General features: G+C 43.7%; 1 protein-coding gene across 6 annotated transcripts in view; it reads right to left on the bottom strand.

Moving 5' to 3' along the window:
• Window positions 1-331: 331 nt before the first annotated feature.
• Spart (spartin) overlaps window positions 332-19075 on the bottom strand; it is a 24821-nt gene continuing 6077 nt past the window's right edge. For 4 of the 6 annotated variants that reach the window (XM_021195533.2, XM_029537911.1, XM_021195534.2 and 1 more), the window contains 7 exons: window positions 15185-15382; window positions 12321-12491; window positions 10653-10773; window positions 9089-9283; window positions 8414-8572; window positions 8200-8290; window positions 332-2263 (listed from right to left, as the gene is read on the bottom strand). In XM_021195533.2, the coding sequence (XP_021051192.1) occupies window positions 1993-2263; window positions 8200-8290; window positions 8414-8572; window positions 9089-9283; window positions 10653-10773; window positions 12321-12491; window positions 15185-15382 (1206 nt within the window). In that variant the 3' untranslated portion in view covers window positions 332-1992. The remainder of the gene's footprint in view (window positions 2264-8199; window positions 8291-8413; window positions 8573-9088; window positions 9284-10652; window positions 10774-12320; window positions 12492-15184; window positions 15383-19075) is intronic. The other 2 variants (XM_021195535.1, XM_029537913.1) reach the window with 2 other exon arrangements.

The raw sequence follows: 19075 nt of genomic DNA, 5'->3' as shown, positions 1-19075 counted from the left end.
AGAGAAGCTGCTTTCTTATGTAATAGTGCATTGACCAAAAGCAGCCACAGCAAATGCATAAACAGTGAGTGTAACTGTCCCAATGAGAATTTATTTTTGGAAACAAGTGGCCAGTGGGATTAGTCAACGGAACATGCTTGCAGATACCAGGTCTAAAGAGACTGTTTCAACTAAGGCTCTATATTTGCCATCTCTTTCTTAAACCTGAACAAAGCAGAGATTGACTGGATGCTACATGCCAATCCATGCCAACAACTAGTACATAGTCCTTAGGCTATAAGGAAAAAAGAAAAACATTAGTTCTGTATTCCTGAAATATAAGTCCAGTAAATACATCTGAGACTCAGCAATTCAAAAACCATTTTATTCTCAAAGCACATTCATTAACCAGTTTCAAATGAAAATCATCAGCTAGCCAACTACAGGTTCAGAAATGATTACAATAGGCCAAAACTATATAAACCAATATCAACCTTTTAAAAATAATAGAAATAAAATACCATGGAGTATTTAATTACACATTTGTAACTTAAAAGAAAATGGGCAAATGTCTGTCCTGTGTTCTGCAGAAGTTGGGGCTCCCTACCAAAGTGTTCCATATTCTTCACTGTGGTACAGACAGGCTCCCCCATCACTTCCTGGCTGTTAGTATAAATTGTAATGACTGAGTGGAGATATATTACACTTAGTAAGTGCAATGTTTGCATTTTACTTTCTAGAAATTTAGGAAAAACTTAAAGAAGCAGATATGGAAAAGTGATTTCTTAATGCCAGTAACAATTCAAATTTTAATAGAATACTAATAATACCCCAAAATTCCTTAGTCTATACCACACTCCTCCATAAAGCTCAGGGAACATGGAGGAAGAGGAGTGAAATGACTAAGAGTCAGAAATCTAGGAGGCATGGATAAACTGACATCTGGGTACGACAGGACCCTTACACACATGGCAGCTGAGGCCACTTCCACAGGATCAAACCAGTCAACATCCCAGCTTGCAGTGGGCAGGGTCTCACAAGCCCCCAGCCTAGCTGAGGGGCTATGACAATTGATGGCTTCTGGAAAATAAGATGTCAGTTTTCTTGAGGAGCATGGTCCCTGGAGGATGAACCAACATGCAGTGGATGGTCCCCACACCCATGAGCATATGGGCAGTACAAACTTGACTATTTAAAACAAATACACAAAAGAACTTGAGGTTGGGACGAAGAAGATGGTGTGGACCTGGGAGGAGTTGGGGAATGTGGGAAAATACAATCAAAATGCATTTATGCATGTACAAAATTCTCAAAAAATTAATAAAAATTCATTCTATCAAAAAATGTCCTAGCCTCAACCATAAAGACTTAAAGAAGCATTTCTTCTGTTTAAATCACAAGGCCATTTTGGTTTCCTAGTAGGCAGGAGAGCTAGCAAGTAAGAGAAACATTACAGAGCGTCAAGGCACTTTCATGACCAAGCTCGTCCCTGTTTGAGAAAGATTTCTAAAGCATTATCTGAGAACAAACTTTAAGATCACAGTTTTGTTTAGCTTATCTGCTGAAAATCCTGTCGGGCATCTCAAAAGAGGCCACAATTAGTGCAAAAGAAAGGCGTCGACATTAAGTCATTTCCCGGTATCACCAGAACTCAGGTGGCTGTGAAATCATGTGCACAGCTTCCTCCTTTGCTTTCTGAAGGCTAGCACATATAAAAATAGATTGACATTAGGCTTAAACCACATATATATTATAAGCTTTATTTTAACTGCAAAAATATTTTAGCCACATTTAAGGGAAAATAAACTTACTGAGACTACAAACTGCTACGTTAGAAGCCAGATGTAAGAATACTGATTATTTTCCTTGTAAGTGGATACATGCCCCAAACTTCCGACAGTCACTTTGTATGAATGAACAGACAAAAGATGCTGTTCTTCTCTGGAGAAACTCCAGCTGCTCCACACCCTCCGTCTGCTAAGGCTTTGGTGCAGGTGACTCCAGGGCCTCTCATTACTTGTCTGTCTTTCTTGCCTCTGGCTTCTCTTCCTCTGCCTGCTTTCCTACGTCTCTTCTCCCTTCTGTGCTTGTGGCTCCTCCCTGACTCTCCCTCTGAGGGCGCTCAACGATCTGATAGTCCTCCAGAAGAGTGTGTCCCGTCTGCTTGGCAGTTTTCTTCACCATGGCTTTGATGCCGATGTTGTCAATATTGTAGGCAGTGACCCCAACATTGATAGCCGAATCCACTGCATTATGTGTAGCTTCTCCTGCATTGTGCCCATACCTTTAAAAAAAGGTGAAAGTGTAACAATGATATTAGAACACACAATATATCTAGAGAATATTCTTCTGAAATCAATAGTGGATAAGTTATATGATGTCTGTGCCATTTCTTTTTTGTTTTTTTGTTTTTTTGGTTTTTTTAGAGACAGGGTTTCTCTGTGTAGCTCTGGCTGTCCTGGAACTCCCTCTGTAGACCAGGCTGGCCTCGAACTCAGAAATCCGCCTGCCTCTGCCTCCCGAGTGCTCTATTAAAGGCGTGCGCCACCACGCCCGGCTGTCTGTGCCATTTCTTGAAAGCAAAACTGAAGCCTAGATTTCAATTTAGTTAATAACTGAAGACACAGGAAAGAATAAAAATCCACAGCTATAAAGCTGCATTCTCCCTGTTAGCAAAAACTGTGTGTGAAGATTAAAGACTAGCTAGAGGAATAATAAAATGATGAAAAAACTATAAATTAAAACAAACATTGTGACTCATTTGTCTAAATCTCTGTTTCTTGAGGTGACTGCAGGACACAGAACTTCCAGCATCACCAGTGCGCCTAACCCACGAGCATCTGTTCGGTCTTTTAGCAGAGACACTGAGATTCTCCTGGCACCCATGCCACTGCCAGCTCACTGGCCATCTTGCTGTCTGTAAACCCATGAAGTACACAGAAGCCCTGGCCCTCTGCTCTGTCTGGCCTCTGTGTGGACCTCCATGGCTGCCTCGCTGCCTTGAGCAGTCTCTGCGACCTTCTTAGTGTCTAACCTGTTTAGATGGTTTTGGCCCACGGACCCACTTCACTGGGGAGAGCCAATTCTGTTTCAACTGCTCTTTCTTCCTCCACAGCTTACCATTCCCTATAGACCATTAAATGTGTTAGTGACAATGGCTTACATCTTTGTTTATCTCACTAACCTATAAAGCCCACTGCAGAGGGAAATTTGCCTTTGTTCATAAATGTACCCTACTTCTGAGAGTCTGGCATCCAGACAGTATTTATGAATGAATGATACAATCACTTGTGGCATTATCTCCCTTCCCTGTCTCTTCACTTTCCTCCCGTCCCCAGCCGTCCTTCCTGTGTAGCCATGACTGAGAACACGCTCAGCCCTCTTGCCTTCCACTGCTGGGATTACATGCAGTAACCTGTCTCCAATCCTTCCCTCAGTGTGAACAGTCGCTGCACAGACACCCGAACACCCATGCTCACCACCACATTTTGCAGTAGACAAATGATCACCACTGGATGAACGGAGAAAGAAGACTGACTGGAAAAAGAAAGCTAATGAGCTGTAAACACAAGCCAGCTTTTGTGAAATGATGCTGTCAGAAGGGAGTAGGCAGAACCAGAGAGGACCATGTTCAGAGAGAGAAGCCAGTCTCACAGAGACCACTGCTGAACCACCTCTCTTACACATGGATCTGAGAATGAAAAAAAAGAGTCTATCAAAGACATGGAAGGGGAGAAGCCAGGCCGGAAGAGCAATATAGGGATGTGTTATGTGCAAGCATGGAAATGTCATAATGAAATTTACTGCTGTGCACAATTAATATATGTCAATAATATACATAGCAAAATACATGAAAATTATAAAAGCATACAAAAGTACTTATTATTGATAATGGTAGTAAGTCTTTAACATTGTGTCTCTGACAGTGAATCATAACTATACAAGGACATCACAGTGCACCTCCACACTGTTACCCTGCCCTGGTGACAGGCTTTTAGAGCTTTTCTGATCTGCACAGCCTGCCTGGGCAACAGACAACAGCCAAAGCCAAAGCTCAAGTTCCCTCCACAGGGAATCTCACAGGGCTTCGTGAACTCTGCATTGATTACATTTACTTGTGTGTGTGTGTGTGTGTGTGTGTGTGTGTGTGTGTGTGTGTGTGCGCGCGCGTGTGTGTGCGCACATGCCGTGAACGTGACTGGGTCAGAGGAGTACTTGCAGCAGTCAGTTCTCTTCTTCCATCCTGCGGCGTCAGGCTCGGGCTGACAGGCTTGGCACAGAGCGCCAATCCTGGGCATTAACACCAACACAGATCGCTTTTGCCTTAAGGAACTCATTGCCAGCTACTCCAACAGGCTTGCAGTCCCCTGGTCTCTCCAACCCCAGTGCCCTAAGTTCAAAGTAATCTTACTGTGGCCCTGGATGGCTGCCGATCTGTCCTCAGCACCAGAACCCATAGCCAGTCCAATCTTAGCCTAGCAGCGTCCTGCAAAGGGGATGTTCTTACTAGGTGCATGACAGAAAAGCTTCCTGTAGCTGTTTTTCTGCAAGCTCTCAGCATTTTGAAGGGACATGGCAGCCAAGGGAACTCTTAGCAGACCCAAGAACAGGGTGGTGAGCTTCAGCATGGGAGCGTGACTGTACTCATTTGACAATGATAATCAGTAAAGCTTTAAAGCAGAGTCTGAGAACAGACATGTACACTAGAACATATGCACTGTGGGGGCCACACGACGGTGATGCTGAGCTTGGCTCCAGTCCTGTTTTCAAGAATTGGAAATCTTCTAGATATATAAATGCTCAACTCAGAATGGCCACTCAGTAGAACACTCCAGAACATGCCTCCTTAGCAGTGTGATGCCTCTTAAGACACTGGCTATTTCTGTGTGCAATGTGTTTCTAAAAGCTACACTGTCCTTGATGTGCTAAATAAATGTCTTTGTCTCCATTGATTGCCTGTTCTGCCGACTAAGACAACTGCTACAATGTGGGAAAAACTCACACCAGGCTGAGAGTCAGAAAATGACATCAGACACTCCTGTGTAAGCAACTGACCATAAGCCTTTGTCCAACTCTCCCTGTCTTTGCATCTCAATTTCTTTACCTCATAATATGAAAAATTATATACTTTACAAGGCTTTCACTTGCTCTGTTTATTTTTTAAATATATCCTCACTTATCAGCTTTAATGTCCATTACACACAATTTTCCTAATAGACGTCTATTTCTGTCTTCTTAGATGATTAACTATTCAGTCCTTTACTGTCTTTCAACTTAAAATGCACTGCTTAAAACTCCTCAAAATCAAGGATCTGGGTAAGATTATAAAGCTGTTTTGAATTTTTACTTTTTAGTAGATGAAAGCTTTAGTTACACTTCATGAACAAACCCCACAACTGAAGGACAACGCAAGTGACTGTGAAGCCATCCTAGCTGAGAGGGTCCCATGTGTGATCTCCATCAGAATTGCTCAGCTAGGCCCAGTGTGTTCACTGACACCCACAGAGACAGAACACCACAACGAGTGGAGATCTTACAGGTTAGTGTGTCAGCATGACACCTGTCACATCAATCAAGTGATGTCAGCCGTCAATACGATGCTCAGAAATAGTGACCTGAAATATTTAAAGGAGAAACACCTTTTTCTCATATTTATTGAAAGAAGGCAGGCTGTGGCTAGTTTAGGAAGACCTTATAGGTGAAGCTAAAGAATTTATGTTTTTCATGAAAGCAAATGGGGGAAAAATAAGCAAAGGAAGGCATCTGTTTTCCTCCCAGGCCCAATGCACATGGGGTCAGCAGACTTAGAGCTCTGGGCGAGCGGCGCTTTCCACAGGCTGGCAGGACACAGCTACAGTTCACCAAAGTGAGCAGAATACAAACGCGCATTCCACTTTCTACAGCATCAAAAACGTAAGGACAGGGAGTGTACGTGTTTAAATAAGTAAGAACTACAGTAAATGAAGGAACTGATGAACGGCTCGTCTACTCTCCCACTCTGTCACTAAGCTGTTGCTGGCTCTACTTCTGAGCCAGATTATCGGCACAGGTGTAAAGCGGAATACTCGGGCCAAATCTTTAACCCCCGAGGCCTCTCCCCTCTTCCCAAGATTCTATTGGCATACATTACATCACTGCTAAGAGCTATCACCCTACAGTCACAAGTTCAATGCTGGGCAACTCTGCTTTGTTTATTCACACTGTGTCTTTGGAGAACAGAAGAAAGTAACACTAATACACAACACTACAGGAGTGAACTCACTCAGAACCTTGTAAAAATACCTTCTTCATCACACCGGTCTTCTCCCTGACAATCTACACATAGAGAACACAGAACAGCACCTCCACTTTCCCTGCTAAGAAATGGTGATCATAATTCACTTTGTATCTGTTTTCAGCTCTATGGTTAAAAATGGCAGCCAAGTTCATCTGTCATGTTCCTTTGATTTGAAGGCACACCCCCACTGAGAAAACAAAACAACTTAGGATGGAAGTTAAATTTAGTCCTACCTAAGCCCAAAGCTATCTAAGTTATGGTAGGTTAATGGTGCAGAGGATAGTCCAAAGCATTGAAGTTGTGTAGACAGCCCTTCAAGGACAGAGGGGCACAGTGCTCTGCCCTGACTGAGCAACATGGGACCTGGCTTACATCACAGCTCTGCCACTCAACTAGGGATGAAAACTCTAACAAGTTTTTAACTTTTAATGTTTTGGTTTCCTTATCTATAAAACTGATAGAAATGTTAAATTTATATAATACATGAGAAACCCTGAACACAGTTCTAATTTGTAAGTATGAACTCAAATAGTAGCACCATTAATACATTTTTTCATGTGCATATTCTGAGCATGTGAAGGCCTAAAGCCAACGTAGTCCTTGATCACTTTCTACTTTGTTAATGGAGGCAGAGTCTCTCACTGAGCCCAGAGATCTCCAATTCCATCTTGCTGGACCGAATGCCCTGGAACCCATCTCTGCCCCCTTGCTAATGTGCTTGTGTGACCTTATGTTTGGGGTCTGAACTCCAGACTTGTAAGGTGAGAGCTTTATCCACTGAGCCTCTCTACAGCCCTGCTGGTCCTTCTTCATCAATAAATAGTAAGGTCCAAACTAACTAAGCTAAGAAAACAACTCGGCTCTCAGCAGGTTTAGTTTTTTAAGATCCAGATTTCTCTAATTCAGACAGAAGGAAGAAAGAGAACATGACCAAATGTATAATACATGCACATGTGAAATGTTACTAAAAAACACGATTTTGTACAATATACACTGATAAAAACCCACAGTTCCACTCCACGACTGCTGACCACTAACAAAACAAATGGCTGACACCAGAGTCCTGAGTGACTTCCCCTTTCACAGTTTTTCTAAAGCAGCTAGCCTACCTCCCCACCCCACCCCGGACACTAAAGCCCAAATCCCATAGACCTTAATAAAGTCACAGGACTTTTCCTCTCCTCTGCGGAATGTCTGACTCCCCTGTGCTGCCTTCTGGCTGAGGCCCCCTGACTGAAGACTGTCTGTGGGGTCTCCTCTTCTCCATGGGCCTGCAGTGAAATGCCTTTGACTTCCTGTGGTTCCTGCTGGCCTGCCGTGTCTCACCAGCACACCGCAATCTCTCCTTCCAGCCAGGTCTGAGGAGCCTCCTGAGAAAGAGGCACCTGGCTCTGAGATGGACACAGGCTTTAGGTCACCTGCCAAGGGGATGAGGTCTGACACCAACCAGCGGGTCACACTGAAGCCACTTCTCTCCAGAGACCTCAAAGCCAAAGTACGCTGAAACCACACCACCAACTATCAGCTCCGCGGCACACATCCATTTCTGTCCTGTCTACTTAATGAATCAATAGAAGAGAACCGTCTCTAGCCCAATATAAATGTGCAATGGGAATCATAACTTAGCCATGGCACACTGATGAGCTAATGTTAAGAGGGGCCTCCAACCCAATCAAGTCTTTTTCAAGCAAACACTATGTCATAATTACATTATTAAAAATTAAACATACTCTTTGCATTAATGAACATTTACAACAATTAGTAGCACAAATCAAAGCCACAGGAGTTCAGTCAGTACACTAAAAATGTTCCCTATTTAGCAAACAGTGAATGGGAAAAAAAAGTTTATCAGAAACCTAAGTAAAAGAAAGCACGTAGATCTCAGCTGTCAGGCTTGAGCTGATGACACTGGAGACTTACTCTCAAAGTGAATCTGTACTTACTTGTATCTGACGGTCTGTACAGTTTCTGCAGACACGTTGTTAACGATGCATTTAGCTGCACATTCCAATCCTTGCCAGACAGTTGAGAATCCTGTAAACATATTCAAAAGTCAGTCTCACATAAAGAGCAAGCCTGCGCTTATCGGGTAGCTCTGTGCTCACCCAGAAACACAGTAAGAATTGAAGAACAAAATAAACCCAGGCCTTTTGTTACCTTGAACACTGCTTGCTGCTACAACCATGGCACCATCCAGGGCAGATTTCCCGTCTTTGTCCCTCTTCAGAGATTCCGGAACCAGTTTGCTTCCGTGCTTCTTGACATGTGGAGCGAGTTCTTTACCAACACAATTCGCTACTGTGCAGACACCGTCAACTAACACAACCATAGAGAAAAGACTCAGAAATCGCTCCCTTGACTTCGGCACCTGCACTGAACAACGTTCTCAAGTGGCCATCCACAATTGGTTTTCTGCATGGTGTTACTGTGCCTGTTAGGTAAACCTTGGCAGGCCCTAAAGTGATTTGAAGCTCTGTTTGTGGTATCTACAGAAACCCTGCCACTCAGGCAGAGTTCAGTTTGAAAGAGAATCATCTACTTTTATTTTTCTAATTCAAAGAAGGCTTAGTACCAAAAAGATAGTGTTAGTCAATTTAATGGAAATCTACTAGAGATCTATACAACTATATAAAAATAAATTTTAGTGATTCTAAAGTGTCACCTGGGAAGACAGACACCAGAACCACTGTGTGGCTGGGCTGCAAGTTTAACTGTGGGGAGGTGGACCCTCAGTCCTCACTCCTCCTTTGTGAGACTGAACTACTTATGCAAACATTTAGCCTGGGTTAGCAATGAGTTTCTAGCTCAGCAAGAGGAAGCACAGGCACTTACCCAGGAGCTGACTGACTTTAGCGGCTCCTCCGGTCGCCTGCTTTGCGATGTAGAGCCCCCTGGTGACAGCTGGGCTCACCTCCACTGGCTTCTCCTCCGGCTGGATGCGCTCTCTGAGTTTAGAAGCACCTTTCTGAATTGCTTTGCCAGTAAATTCAGCACCTTTGACTAAACCCCAGCTCACCCAGGAAGCACCTTTAACAGAGAGAAGTTCAAAATTACAGAGATTAGGGTTAATTATATCTGTAAATCCTTTAATTACATCAGCAGAACACAAAAATGGGCCATGAACATGCCAACTGCACACCTACGGCTTCCTTGAATAAATATTCCTCTAGCAAAAAACCCAAAGGTTTATTTTTACTTTATGTGTGCGTGAGCTTTTGCATGAACATGTGTGTACTGCATGCAGTACCTGTAGAGGCCAGAAGGAGGCAGAAGACCCCTGGGACTGAAGTTACAGGTGGCTGTGAGCCACTATGAGGAGCTGGGAACTGAACCCAGGTCCTGTGTCAAGTGGCTGTGGCTTAACACTGAGCCTTCTGTGGGGCCCGAATAAAGACCTTTCTAACTAAATTTATCTTTACTTAGGCCACACGTCTCTCCAGAACAGTTTTTCTGCATTACTCTGAGCTGTATCACAGTGCACAGCAATCTGCTATTGATCACAATTTTCTATTATCAGGTCCTGGTGTTGGATCTGAATTGGGGTCACTAAGGCAGCATCTGGAGGAGGAATGAGGCGCTCTTGTCCTTTCTACCTTAGCTTAGGCAACACTTTTCCTTGTGAAATCCTGAGGAAGTCAATTCAAGCCAGAAAACAAAGAACCTGTTTTATAAGAAGAGGGTGAACTGTGGCTTGCTTTGGGCTTTAGACTAAAGCATTAATTGGGCAGGGATCCTGGTCTTCTCTCAATCCTATGCTCAGTTTCCTGGAGCTCAGGACCTTTCAGTGTGCTACACCTAATGACAAAAGTGTGAGGACACTGGAAGAGACAGGAGCTGCCTGGACCACAGCTGACTCGAGCACAGGCCCACCCTTGACTTCGCTAATGCTTCCCGCACTATAGATAAGTAACAGAGATTCACTTCTTGTGGCAAGTGTAGGTAGATGAATGCCTGAGGACCACTTCCAGGTTCATGGGACACCAGAAGAAGCAAGGCGGCCTCCTGGGCCCTTCAATGAAAAACTAGTCTTGTTCACAAAAGCTCCTCCCTCACAACCCAGTTGCTGCTCAATGACCCCACCTTCTTCTAATTTTGTGACTTTGGAGTTGACACTTCAACTTGGGGATCTTAGAGAACACAAAGGCCAGAACACAGCATTGGAGGGAGGGAGAGAAGGGATGAGAATGCGTAGGACAGAATCATGATTTATGCTTCCAGTTCTCTGATAGCTGAGGAACCCTAGAAGAGCAGACATTTACACAGCATATGCGGCCTTCTCAGAAGCCCGGTCCTCCCCCAAGTCAGTATTTCTAAATCAGGTATTTAAAACAGAAATCTATAAGCAGTACTGTCACTGGATTGAGGTCTGCACTGTTAACAAACAGCTCTGGGATACCTGACAGAATGTTGTGGGCCACTTTCTCGCTCCATTCAGGCAATTCTTTCGATTTTTCTTCTGAACTTGGCTCACAGGGCACAATCTGGCTCAGATTAACTTCTTCACTTGACTCTTTGGTCTAAACAGTAAATATGTTTAAGCATGTAAAGGTTAGTGAAGTACAAAGGAAAGAAATTGAAAGCATCGCATGATAAAATGTCAACAAACACTAGCTGAGGTTAGTGAAAAAAAATTCACCCTGTCAATTAAAAAATGCAGAAACAGAATTGCGGCAAAACTGAAAAGGAGCCGGGCGTGGTGGCGCATGCCTTTAATCCCAGCACTTGGGAGGCAGAGGCAGGTGGATTTCTGAGTTCGAGGCCAGTCTACAGAGTGAGTTCCAGGACAGCCAGGGCTACACAGAGAAACCCTGTCTCGAAAAACTTAAAAACAAAACAAAACAAAAAAAAACTGAAAAGGATCTGCTCTTCTGCTGGGCTATGAGTAGAAATGTAACTCCAGCACTACACCCACTGGATCAAAATCAAGCTCCCACTATTCTCTCCCAGCTTCAGACCCATGTCACAGATTTACCCCTCAAAGTTGCATGGATAGAGTACTGTCAGATTAACAGATGAAAGGCCTTATCCAGTAAAGAAGGATGTATGTCAGTAGACCGCCTTTGATAGAAGAAAAATATTTGAAACCTGAATATCCAGATACACAATGACCCACCAGTCCACTTAAAAGGAAACAGAAGTTCTTCACTAGACAACTGCCAGGATTTTGGCCAACACCCAAACTCAAAGCCACATTCATCCTTTCTAAGAACACAGACCTCAAAGTGTTATAACTTGAAAAAAAAAATCAAAGGTTTTAGGTTCCCAACCAAAGAATACGACTTAAAATATAGAGATAAGAGAACAGATTCACATGCTAAGAAGAGCAAGCTCTTCTCTACGGGAGAAAAGCTTCCTGCCAGTAACTCCAGAGGCAGCCTGGGAGAACATCTGCACGGCTAGGGCCAATGTCTCTAATGTATAACCCTGGAGGCTGAGAAGAGAAGGACTAACAGCCCAGTGGTGAAAGTGGGTGGAGCAGAGGAACAGACAGCACAGAGCACCTAGCCTCACCCACAAACAAACGAATGTAAGCAACAGTATGCTAGATAGAAAACAAAACCCTGACTGCCCACTCTTGCTGGTCCATGAGGAAGTGAATATGGAGCCCCCTGACTGCATGGGGTTCAGTGCTGCCTGGCCATAGGTGTGCTCAGTCCTGGAAATATTGGGGAATATTAGGACTCAGGTTTTCATGTATATGATATATAATATAGATGATAAAATGTAATTGGAGATAACAACAAGGAGAGAATGTTCCACAGGGACAAAGGTAGAGGGACTTTTCCTTCTTCGCAGCTTGAGACAATCCATTTTTCATTAATTATTTATTGGAGGAAGAAGTATAGACCCAGAGCAAGCTCTCAGCCAACAATCAGAAGAAGCATAAAAAAGTATATGGTCCTTATGTGAAAATAAAGTCTATCCCCAAACACAAGGTCTCTCTCAAAGCAGTTGAGCACAGCTGTGTGGTGAGCCTAGTTGTGGCTGTGATCTGCTTGTGACACATTCTAGCTATGTGTGGCCATCAGACTGGGGCACACATCCCACTGTGTCCTTAACTTGCCTTTTTCCCACGCTTTCCTTTATGGCGGGCATCCTTGCTGCCTTGGTCTATTGAAGAACCCGAAGAACTTGACTGCCTGACATCAGTGCCAGAAGCTTCCTTCGGTGGTTCAGAGGGGTGACTTGATCTCCCAGGGATTTGGAATTCATCTTCTTCTCTATTCCAGTTGGCCTAGAGCATAAAGGACTAAGCTTAGCTCAGCCAGCCTTTGCAGGACATTCCTCCAGATATACCACTCCATGGACTCATGACACACATGTTCAGATGCCAGTGTGCCTGACTGCACAGATAACTGTGCAGTGTGTGTGTGTGTGTGTGTGTGTGTGTGTGTAGCCATATGTGCTGATGTCATAGAATACATATGACAGTCACAGGACAGTCTCAGTCTTGGGTGTTGGTCCTCACCTTTAAACTACCATTATTTGAAAGGATCTCATGGCTTCTCTTTGGCCAGGCATACTTTGGATTCATGGAGATTTTGCTACCTCTGCCTCCCAGGTCCAACAAGGCTGTGTGTGCTGGGCTTACAGATGCTGCTGCTACTGGGTGAGGCTTTTAGCAGGTTCTGGGATCTGCCATCCAGTTATCAGCACTGCAGAGCAGGTGTTTTGCTCTTGAAGCCACAACCCGAGACCCTGCTTTCTTATATCTAACTTACTGTTCACTTCCTTACCAAACCTTAAAGCTCTTGAGAGTTCTTTGGGTTAAACATATAGCTGACAGTGAGTTCAAAGGAAAGGTATAAAAGATGATCACCAGCAGTTGTTCATGTAAGCTAGCTTTAAATCAATAATGCAATAATAAATCTGAGAAGATAAAGCAAGATGAGAATGTGTTCAAAGGCAATGAAGGAGGGAAGCATGCAAAACTGCAGTTAGAAGGCAGACACTAAGTGTTTCCATTTAATGCCACAGGCACCATGGGGTTGCACACTCTGCCGAGTGAGCAAACGCTTCAATGTAAAAATCAGGGCCAATACTTCTAGTTTACAACTGACATTTTGGAACAGCACAGAGACAAAAATAAAACAGAGCCAAAGAGTAAAATTAAATAGAGCAGCATCCTGCAACCCTGGAGTCTATTTAGTTTCTTTCCTGGGCCTGACAGTGAAGGCCCACAGAGCTAGGCACAAAGGTATTCTGTACTAAGTCTGCAGTGAGCATAGTCGCTACTCTTGCCAGTCTCATAGGATTTAAACCCTCCAGGGAGACAAATCTCTGGGCACAAGCATGAGGTGTTATCGAACTCCATTAACTGAGGCTGGAGAGGGATCTGAGTGGCCGCATCCATCTCTCTCTGCTTCTGGACTGGGGATGTAACATGACCAGCTGCCTCACATACTGCTGCCATGCTCCCGCAACCCCAGCCCCACTGTGGACTACACTCTCCACCTCTGAGCCCTTCCGTAAGCCCCTTTTGTCCGGTGTTTTGTTGCAGCAACAAGAAACTATACAGCAAGTAAGAATGAAGCTGGGATGTGCCCAGGTCCACTCAGCCTTCCTCAATCCTCACACACCCTCCTTCCTGTGGACACACAAGGCAGGGCCATACCACATGGAAACTATGTGCTATGGTAGCACTGATTACATATTAACCCAACACTTACACAGAGACACCTACATGTGACCACACAGCTGTAATATCTTTATATCCGCCTGTTCTTGCTCTGGCCACTCTGCCGTTCAAGTCTAACTGGTTGGTTAGAGTCCATGCTTGATGACTGTCAGCTGAACTTGGCTATGAGTAACTAGCAATACTCATGTTTTTTAAAAAATTCAAGGAAACTTTATTACACTCATTTAGCCCAACTTTTTGGCAGACAAAAACACAGACAGGGCAAACGGACTAAGTCAGGAGGGTTTGTTTGCAGGCTGATTTCCATGGCTTGCTTATCCAGTGTTCTCCAAAAGGCTCCAGTACTGAAGGCTTTGTCAGGCTCCAGTGAAAGGGTCCTGTCACTCACGGGGATTTGTCTGTGAGGGTGGCTGCATGAGTCACCAGAGTCATGGGCTGACAGACACATAACTGAATGTACTATCAGGACCCTGGCAGAAACTGGAAGGCAGGCCTGACTGAAGGAAGGGAGAGGGCCTCTAGGGGGTGTGCATTTGAAGAGAGAATCTAGTCCCTGGTCTCTTCCTTCCTTTTTCTCTTCCTCTTTCCTCTTTCTCTTTCTCTCTCTCTCTCTCTGTGTTTCATAGCTGACATGAGGTGAATGGTGTTCCTCTGCCAGGACCCCCTGTCATGCCTCTGCCTTGCCACAGATCTAAAAGTACGTACCAGCAGGTACAGACTAAAACTCCTTGGAAATGTGAACCTAATTACCTAATTAATGCTTCCTTCTCTGGTGACAAAAAGCTACCATTCACAATGAACACATACTGCTTTTTACTTGGCCTTTATTCTCCAAGAAATTAGTTCATTCTGTTCACCAAAATCTCTCCTGAAATATCATCATATATGTAAAAATGTCCAAACCTACTAAAGCAGAATTAGCTTCAAAATTTTATACCTTATGTCAACCTCACTGTAAACAGGGGTCAAACAAACAGGCATCCTCTAGTGAGTGTGGCCACCTGAGAGCTGTCAAATGAGAACTTCAGTTCATAGCACTGCTCCGTGGGGTGAACATTATCACTGACCCCATGTTTTCATGAGAAAACTACAGGCAGAGCAGGTCAGTAGCAGCTGAGATTAGTGGCTACTACACAGAAGATTTACCTCCAGCACCTTCTATCTGAGCAACCAATGGCAGCCTATCCTTATCACCATGTCATGAAGAAAGTCTCCTTAAAGCTTCCTGTGGGTCCCTGAAAGCAGTGGCCCTCAGAATGAAGTTTGTTTTACCCAGGGATCCAGGTTACCTGGAGCCGAAGGTCAGACATCTGTCTCAACAGATCCTCAAACAGCTCTCTGTCATCTTCTGGGAGCTCAGATGAAAGAACAACCCCTACGAAGCACCCAGCAGCTTGTAACATGGTGTCTGGAAACATGTAGGCTCCCACAGTGCACTTCAGAACTGGTGACCTATCAGGAACTAGAGGGTATAACCAGTCACACACCTGGAAAAGTGAGATGAACACAGAAATCAGTAAATGGATCTCCATGAAATTGTTATAGAAAAGCAAATATGTCAGTTTGATGAATGTTCAAGGTTTTTACAGATGGACTATCAGCAGCTCCAATTTACACACACCATCTTCTATCCTGATCTTCCTGCATTAAAAACTGTTGCAAATGCTCCACTGACAATAGTCTTATACTTAAGGGGCCTGAGCTTGACATAATGATGATGCTAGCTTTATATAAAGGATGGTTAGTATAAAACGGGGGCTGATTATTCTAATTAGATCCCTTTGTACAAAGCACAACATTATTATTATTGGACAGTATTGGACAATATTCAATTGTTCCTCACAGCATTCCATCAAACTGACTAGCAATTTTTACTTTTAAATGGAAAAATAAAACTATAAAATATATACATTAACAGGACAACCAGTAATGTTTTGATGAATGTACATATATCAGAACGTTTAAAGCAAATTAAACATATTATCTCTTCAGGTACCCATTATTTCTTCATAGTGAAAACCCAAAAGTACAGCTGGTCACTCCTAACTAACTTATCCACCGATTGATCCTTTATCTTCCCCATCTACTTCGCCAACACATCTTGGCCTCAGTAACCATCACTGCTCTCTCAGCCTTTAGAGCCTGTGGTCCTTGACTGTGTCAGGTGATTTCCCTCAACAGAATGACCCCCAGTTGCTTCTGTGGTGCATGGTGTCCCACCGTATACATATGCCACATACATCCACTCATCCCCATGAACAATCAGGTCATTTCCACTGGGAAAAGGTTGAATCATAGTCCTTTTATCACAAAAACTGAGCCATAGCCAGGCCACGTAAGTTTCCCAGTATTGACAACTAGAAAGTGAAGCTTGCACCTGAGCACACACTTTGTCAGGGATGCAGAGTGATTAATTAGGGTTTGCAATGCTAATGCCCAGAGAACCTAGTGTGTCAGACGCAGAGCAGAACATTGTGTGTCACTAATTGTGCAAATGATACTGTGGTACCAATGGGAAGGTCAGTTTGTCCCAACACTCAGACTTAAGCTCATATCCTGGCTGTCTAAATCAGAATTCCTAAATACATTCATTTCTCATCTATTACACCCCTGTAGCAACTGAAATGTAACCATCCCAGCCTTAGAACACTGTCTACCATAAAGAAACGAGGGACCGGTCTGGAAACAAGCAAAACTCAGACACACCAACACCAGCCCTTTCTGACACAGGAGATACATGTGAAGACTGAGCGCCCGGGCTGGCTCCTGGCAAGCCTGGCAAGTACTGTCAAATCCTTTTTTTTAATGATTGGATTTTATCCTCTATCTCAAAAGCCATTCAGGTAGATTAGAATAAAGGTAACCACAACGTTTTGTAGAGTATAAGTGGTGCCAGGGACAAGACAAAACAAAAGCCCAGTGGTTAATGATTTAGTATGTATTAGAAAATCTGCCTATTGAAGATAACCTTACTCTCAGGTCCTAAACATATTAATAATGATCTTTATAGTCCAGGGAAGTTTACCTAATGTCTAATGGATAGCTGTGTTGTTAGTGTCTATTTTGTTGTTTTGTTTTTTAGGATGAGTAGGTTCAGTAGATATGCCTTAACTCATCAGAACAGTGCTGCAAATATTGGAGTGATGACGTACTAAACTTGGGGTGCAATTCTACTTCTTATTTAGGACCCAAAACAAGGTATATAACCAGTCAAAAGCCAAATTAAATAAATGAAGACAAACTGCTGGCAGAGCCAAAGCAACTCCACAGCTGAGATCTGGCAGCCAAGGCATGTTTCTGGTGCCCAATTCCAGTTCCTCCAGTTTCAAGGATCCAGTGTTCTCAGAGCTATGACTACACAACGCTGTTACTAGACTTGGGAGAAACTCTCCATGGCCCCGCCCCTGCCCTCAGTCATGAGACCTGTGAGACTTCTTCCTTAAGATAACCAAGTCACTAAGCAGTTCTTGTCCACTAAGGAATCTTTCAGCTGTGCCCCAGAAACTGTTTTCCACACCTCTGATCAGTGTGTTCCAATTGTTGTTAATGACTTTCAAGTTGGCTTCCTTAAGAACCAGGACAAAGTAGCATGAAGAGGACTACAGACGGCTCATGTCTAGCAAAATTACCTTATCTGAATCTGGGAGCAAAATTACCTTATCTGAATCTGGGAGCAAAATTACCTTATCTGAATCTGGGAACGGGTAACTGCTTTGTTTAAACATAAATCCATTGACTGTGCACTGTGACACAGTTTCAAAAGTCCATCTCTCTGCACCTATGCCCAACTTTTTCACAGGAGACTGTTGCTGGTCTGTACCCTAAGAAGACCCCACTGAACGCAACAGACATCTTTACTTCAAATTAGTCTTTACTCTTCTCTGCAGTTCAGCCCTCTAGGCCAGGGCTTCTGAACCTTGGCCTGACTGAGGTTTAGGGACAGATTATTTTCCTCTTGATGGGGCTGTATCCTGTGGTTATTTAGCAGTTTCTCTGACCACTCTATCTAATACACCAGTAACAACTACTCTCAGCTGCTGTACTGGCTAGCTTTGTATGTCAACTTGACAAGGGCTAGAGTCATCAGAGAGGAAGGAGCCTCAGCTGAAGAGATAAATGTCTTCATGAAATCCAGCTGTCTCAACTAGTGATCAATGAGCAAGGGCCTAGTTCATGGAGGGTAGTGGCATCCATAGGCTGGTGGTCCTGGGTTCTTTAAGGAAGCTGAGCAAGGCACGGGAAGCAAGTCAGTAGCAGCACCCCTCCACGGCCTCTGCATCAGCTCCTACCTCCAGGTTCCTGCCCTGTTTGAGTTCCTGTCCTGACTTCTTCCAATGATAGACTGATCTGGAAGTATAAGCCAAATAAACCTATTCCTCCCCATCCTTCACTTTGGCCATGGTGTTCGGTCGCAGTTATAGGAACCTTGATTAGCCTGCTGTGATGAAATCAGGTTCAGACACTGCCATGTGAAAAAAAGGGGCAAGACTGCCCTTGGCTGAGTGATTCCATGCCAGTTCAGAACTTCAGGTGGATCTTGGTAACATTTGTGGATATTCAGTTACATATTCAAATATATCTCATAAATTCTCTTTGAAATTTAAGTAACATGTCTTCTTCAGATAAAGAATTGTTCTCTTGGGCTGGAGAGAAGGCTCAGTGGTTAAGAATCCTGACTGCTCTTCCAGAGAACCTGAGTTCAATTCCCAGCAACCACATGGTGGCTCACAACTATCTGTAATGGGATCTGATGCCCTCTTTCTGGTGTGTCTGAGGACAGCTACAGTGTACTCATATACATAAAATAAATTAATCTTTAAAAAAATTGTTTTCTTGGGTCCTAAAATCAATTAAAATAAAACCAAACTAGATTCCCTGTAGCTCACTACTGAGAATCCTAGAACTGAATATGTATTTGTTTTAATCCCAGGTGTGGGGCTATGGGGTTGCTTCGCAGCAGCTCACAATGATTTGCCTCTTGCTCTAGCTGCAGATCGTCGGTGTGATGTTTGGATGTCTGGGAGCCCTGAGAGGTGGGCTTGGTGCTCAGTAGTCTTTCAGGGGAAGTTGGCTGAGGTGTGTTAATAGTGCTCAAAGAAGAAACAAGAAGAAATCAGATTTAAGAATCTCAATCTCTCTCTCTCTCTCTCTCTCTCTCTCTCTCTCTCTCTCTCTCTCTC

This window comes from Mus pahari, chromosome 4, assembly GCF_900095145.1.
Source record: "Mus pahari chromosome 4, PAHARI_EIJ_v1.1, whole genome shotgun sequence".
Classification (NCBI taxonomy): domain Eukaryota; kingdom Metazoa; phylum Chordata; class Mammalia; order Rodentia; family Muridae; genus Mus; species Mus pahari.
Note: the sequence above shows the minus strand (reverse complement) of the source record. Positions and strands in the feature narration are given on the sequence as shown.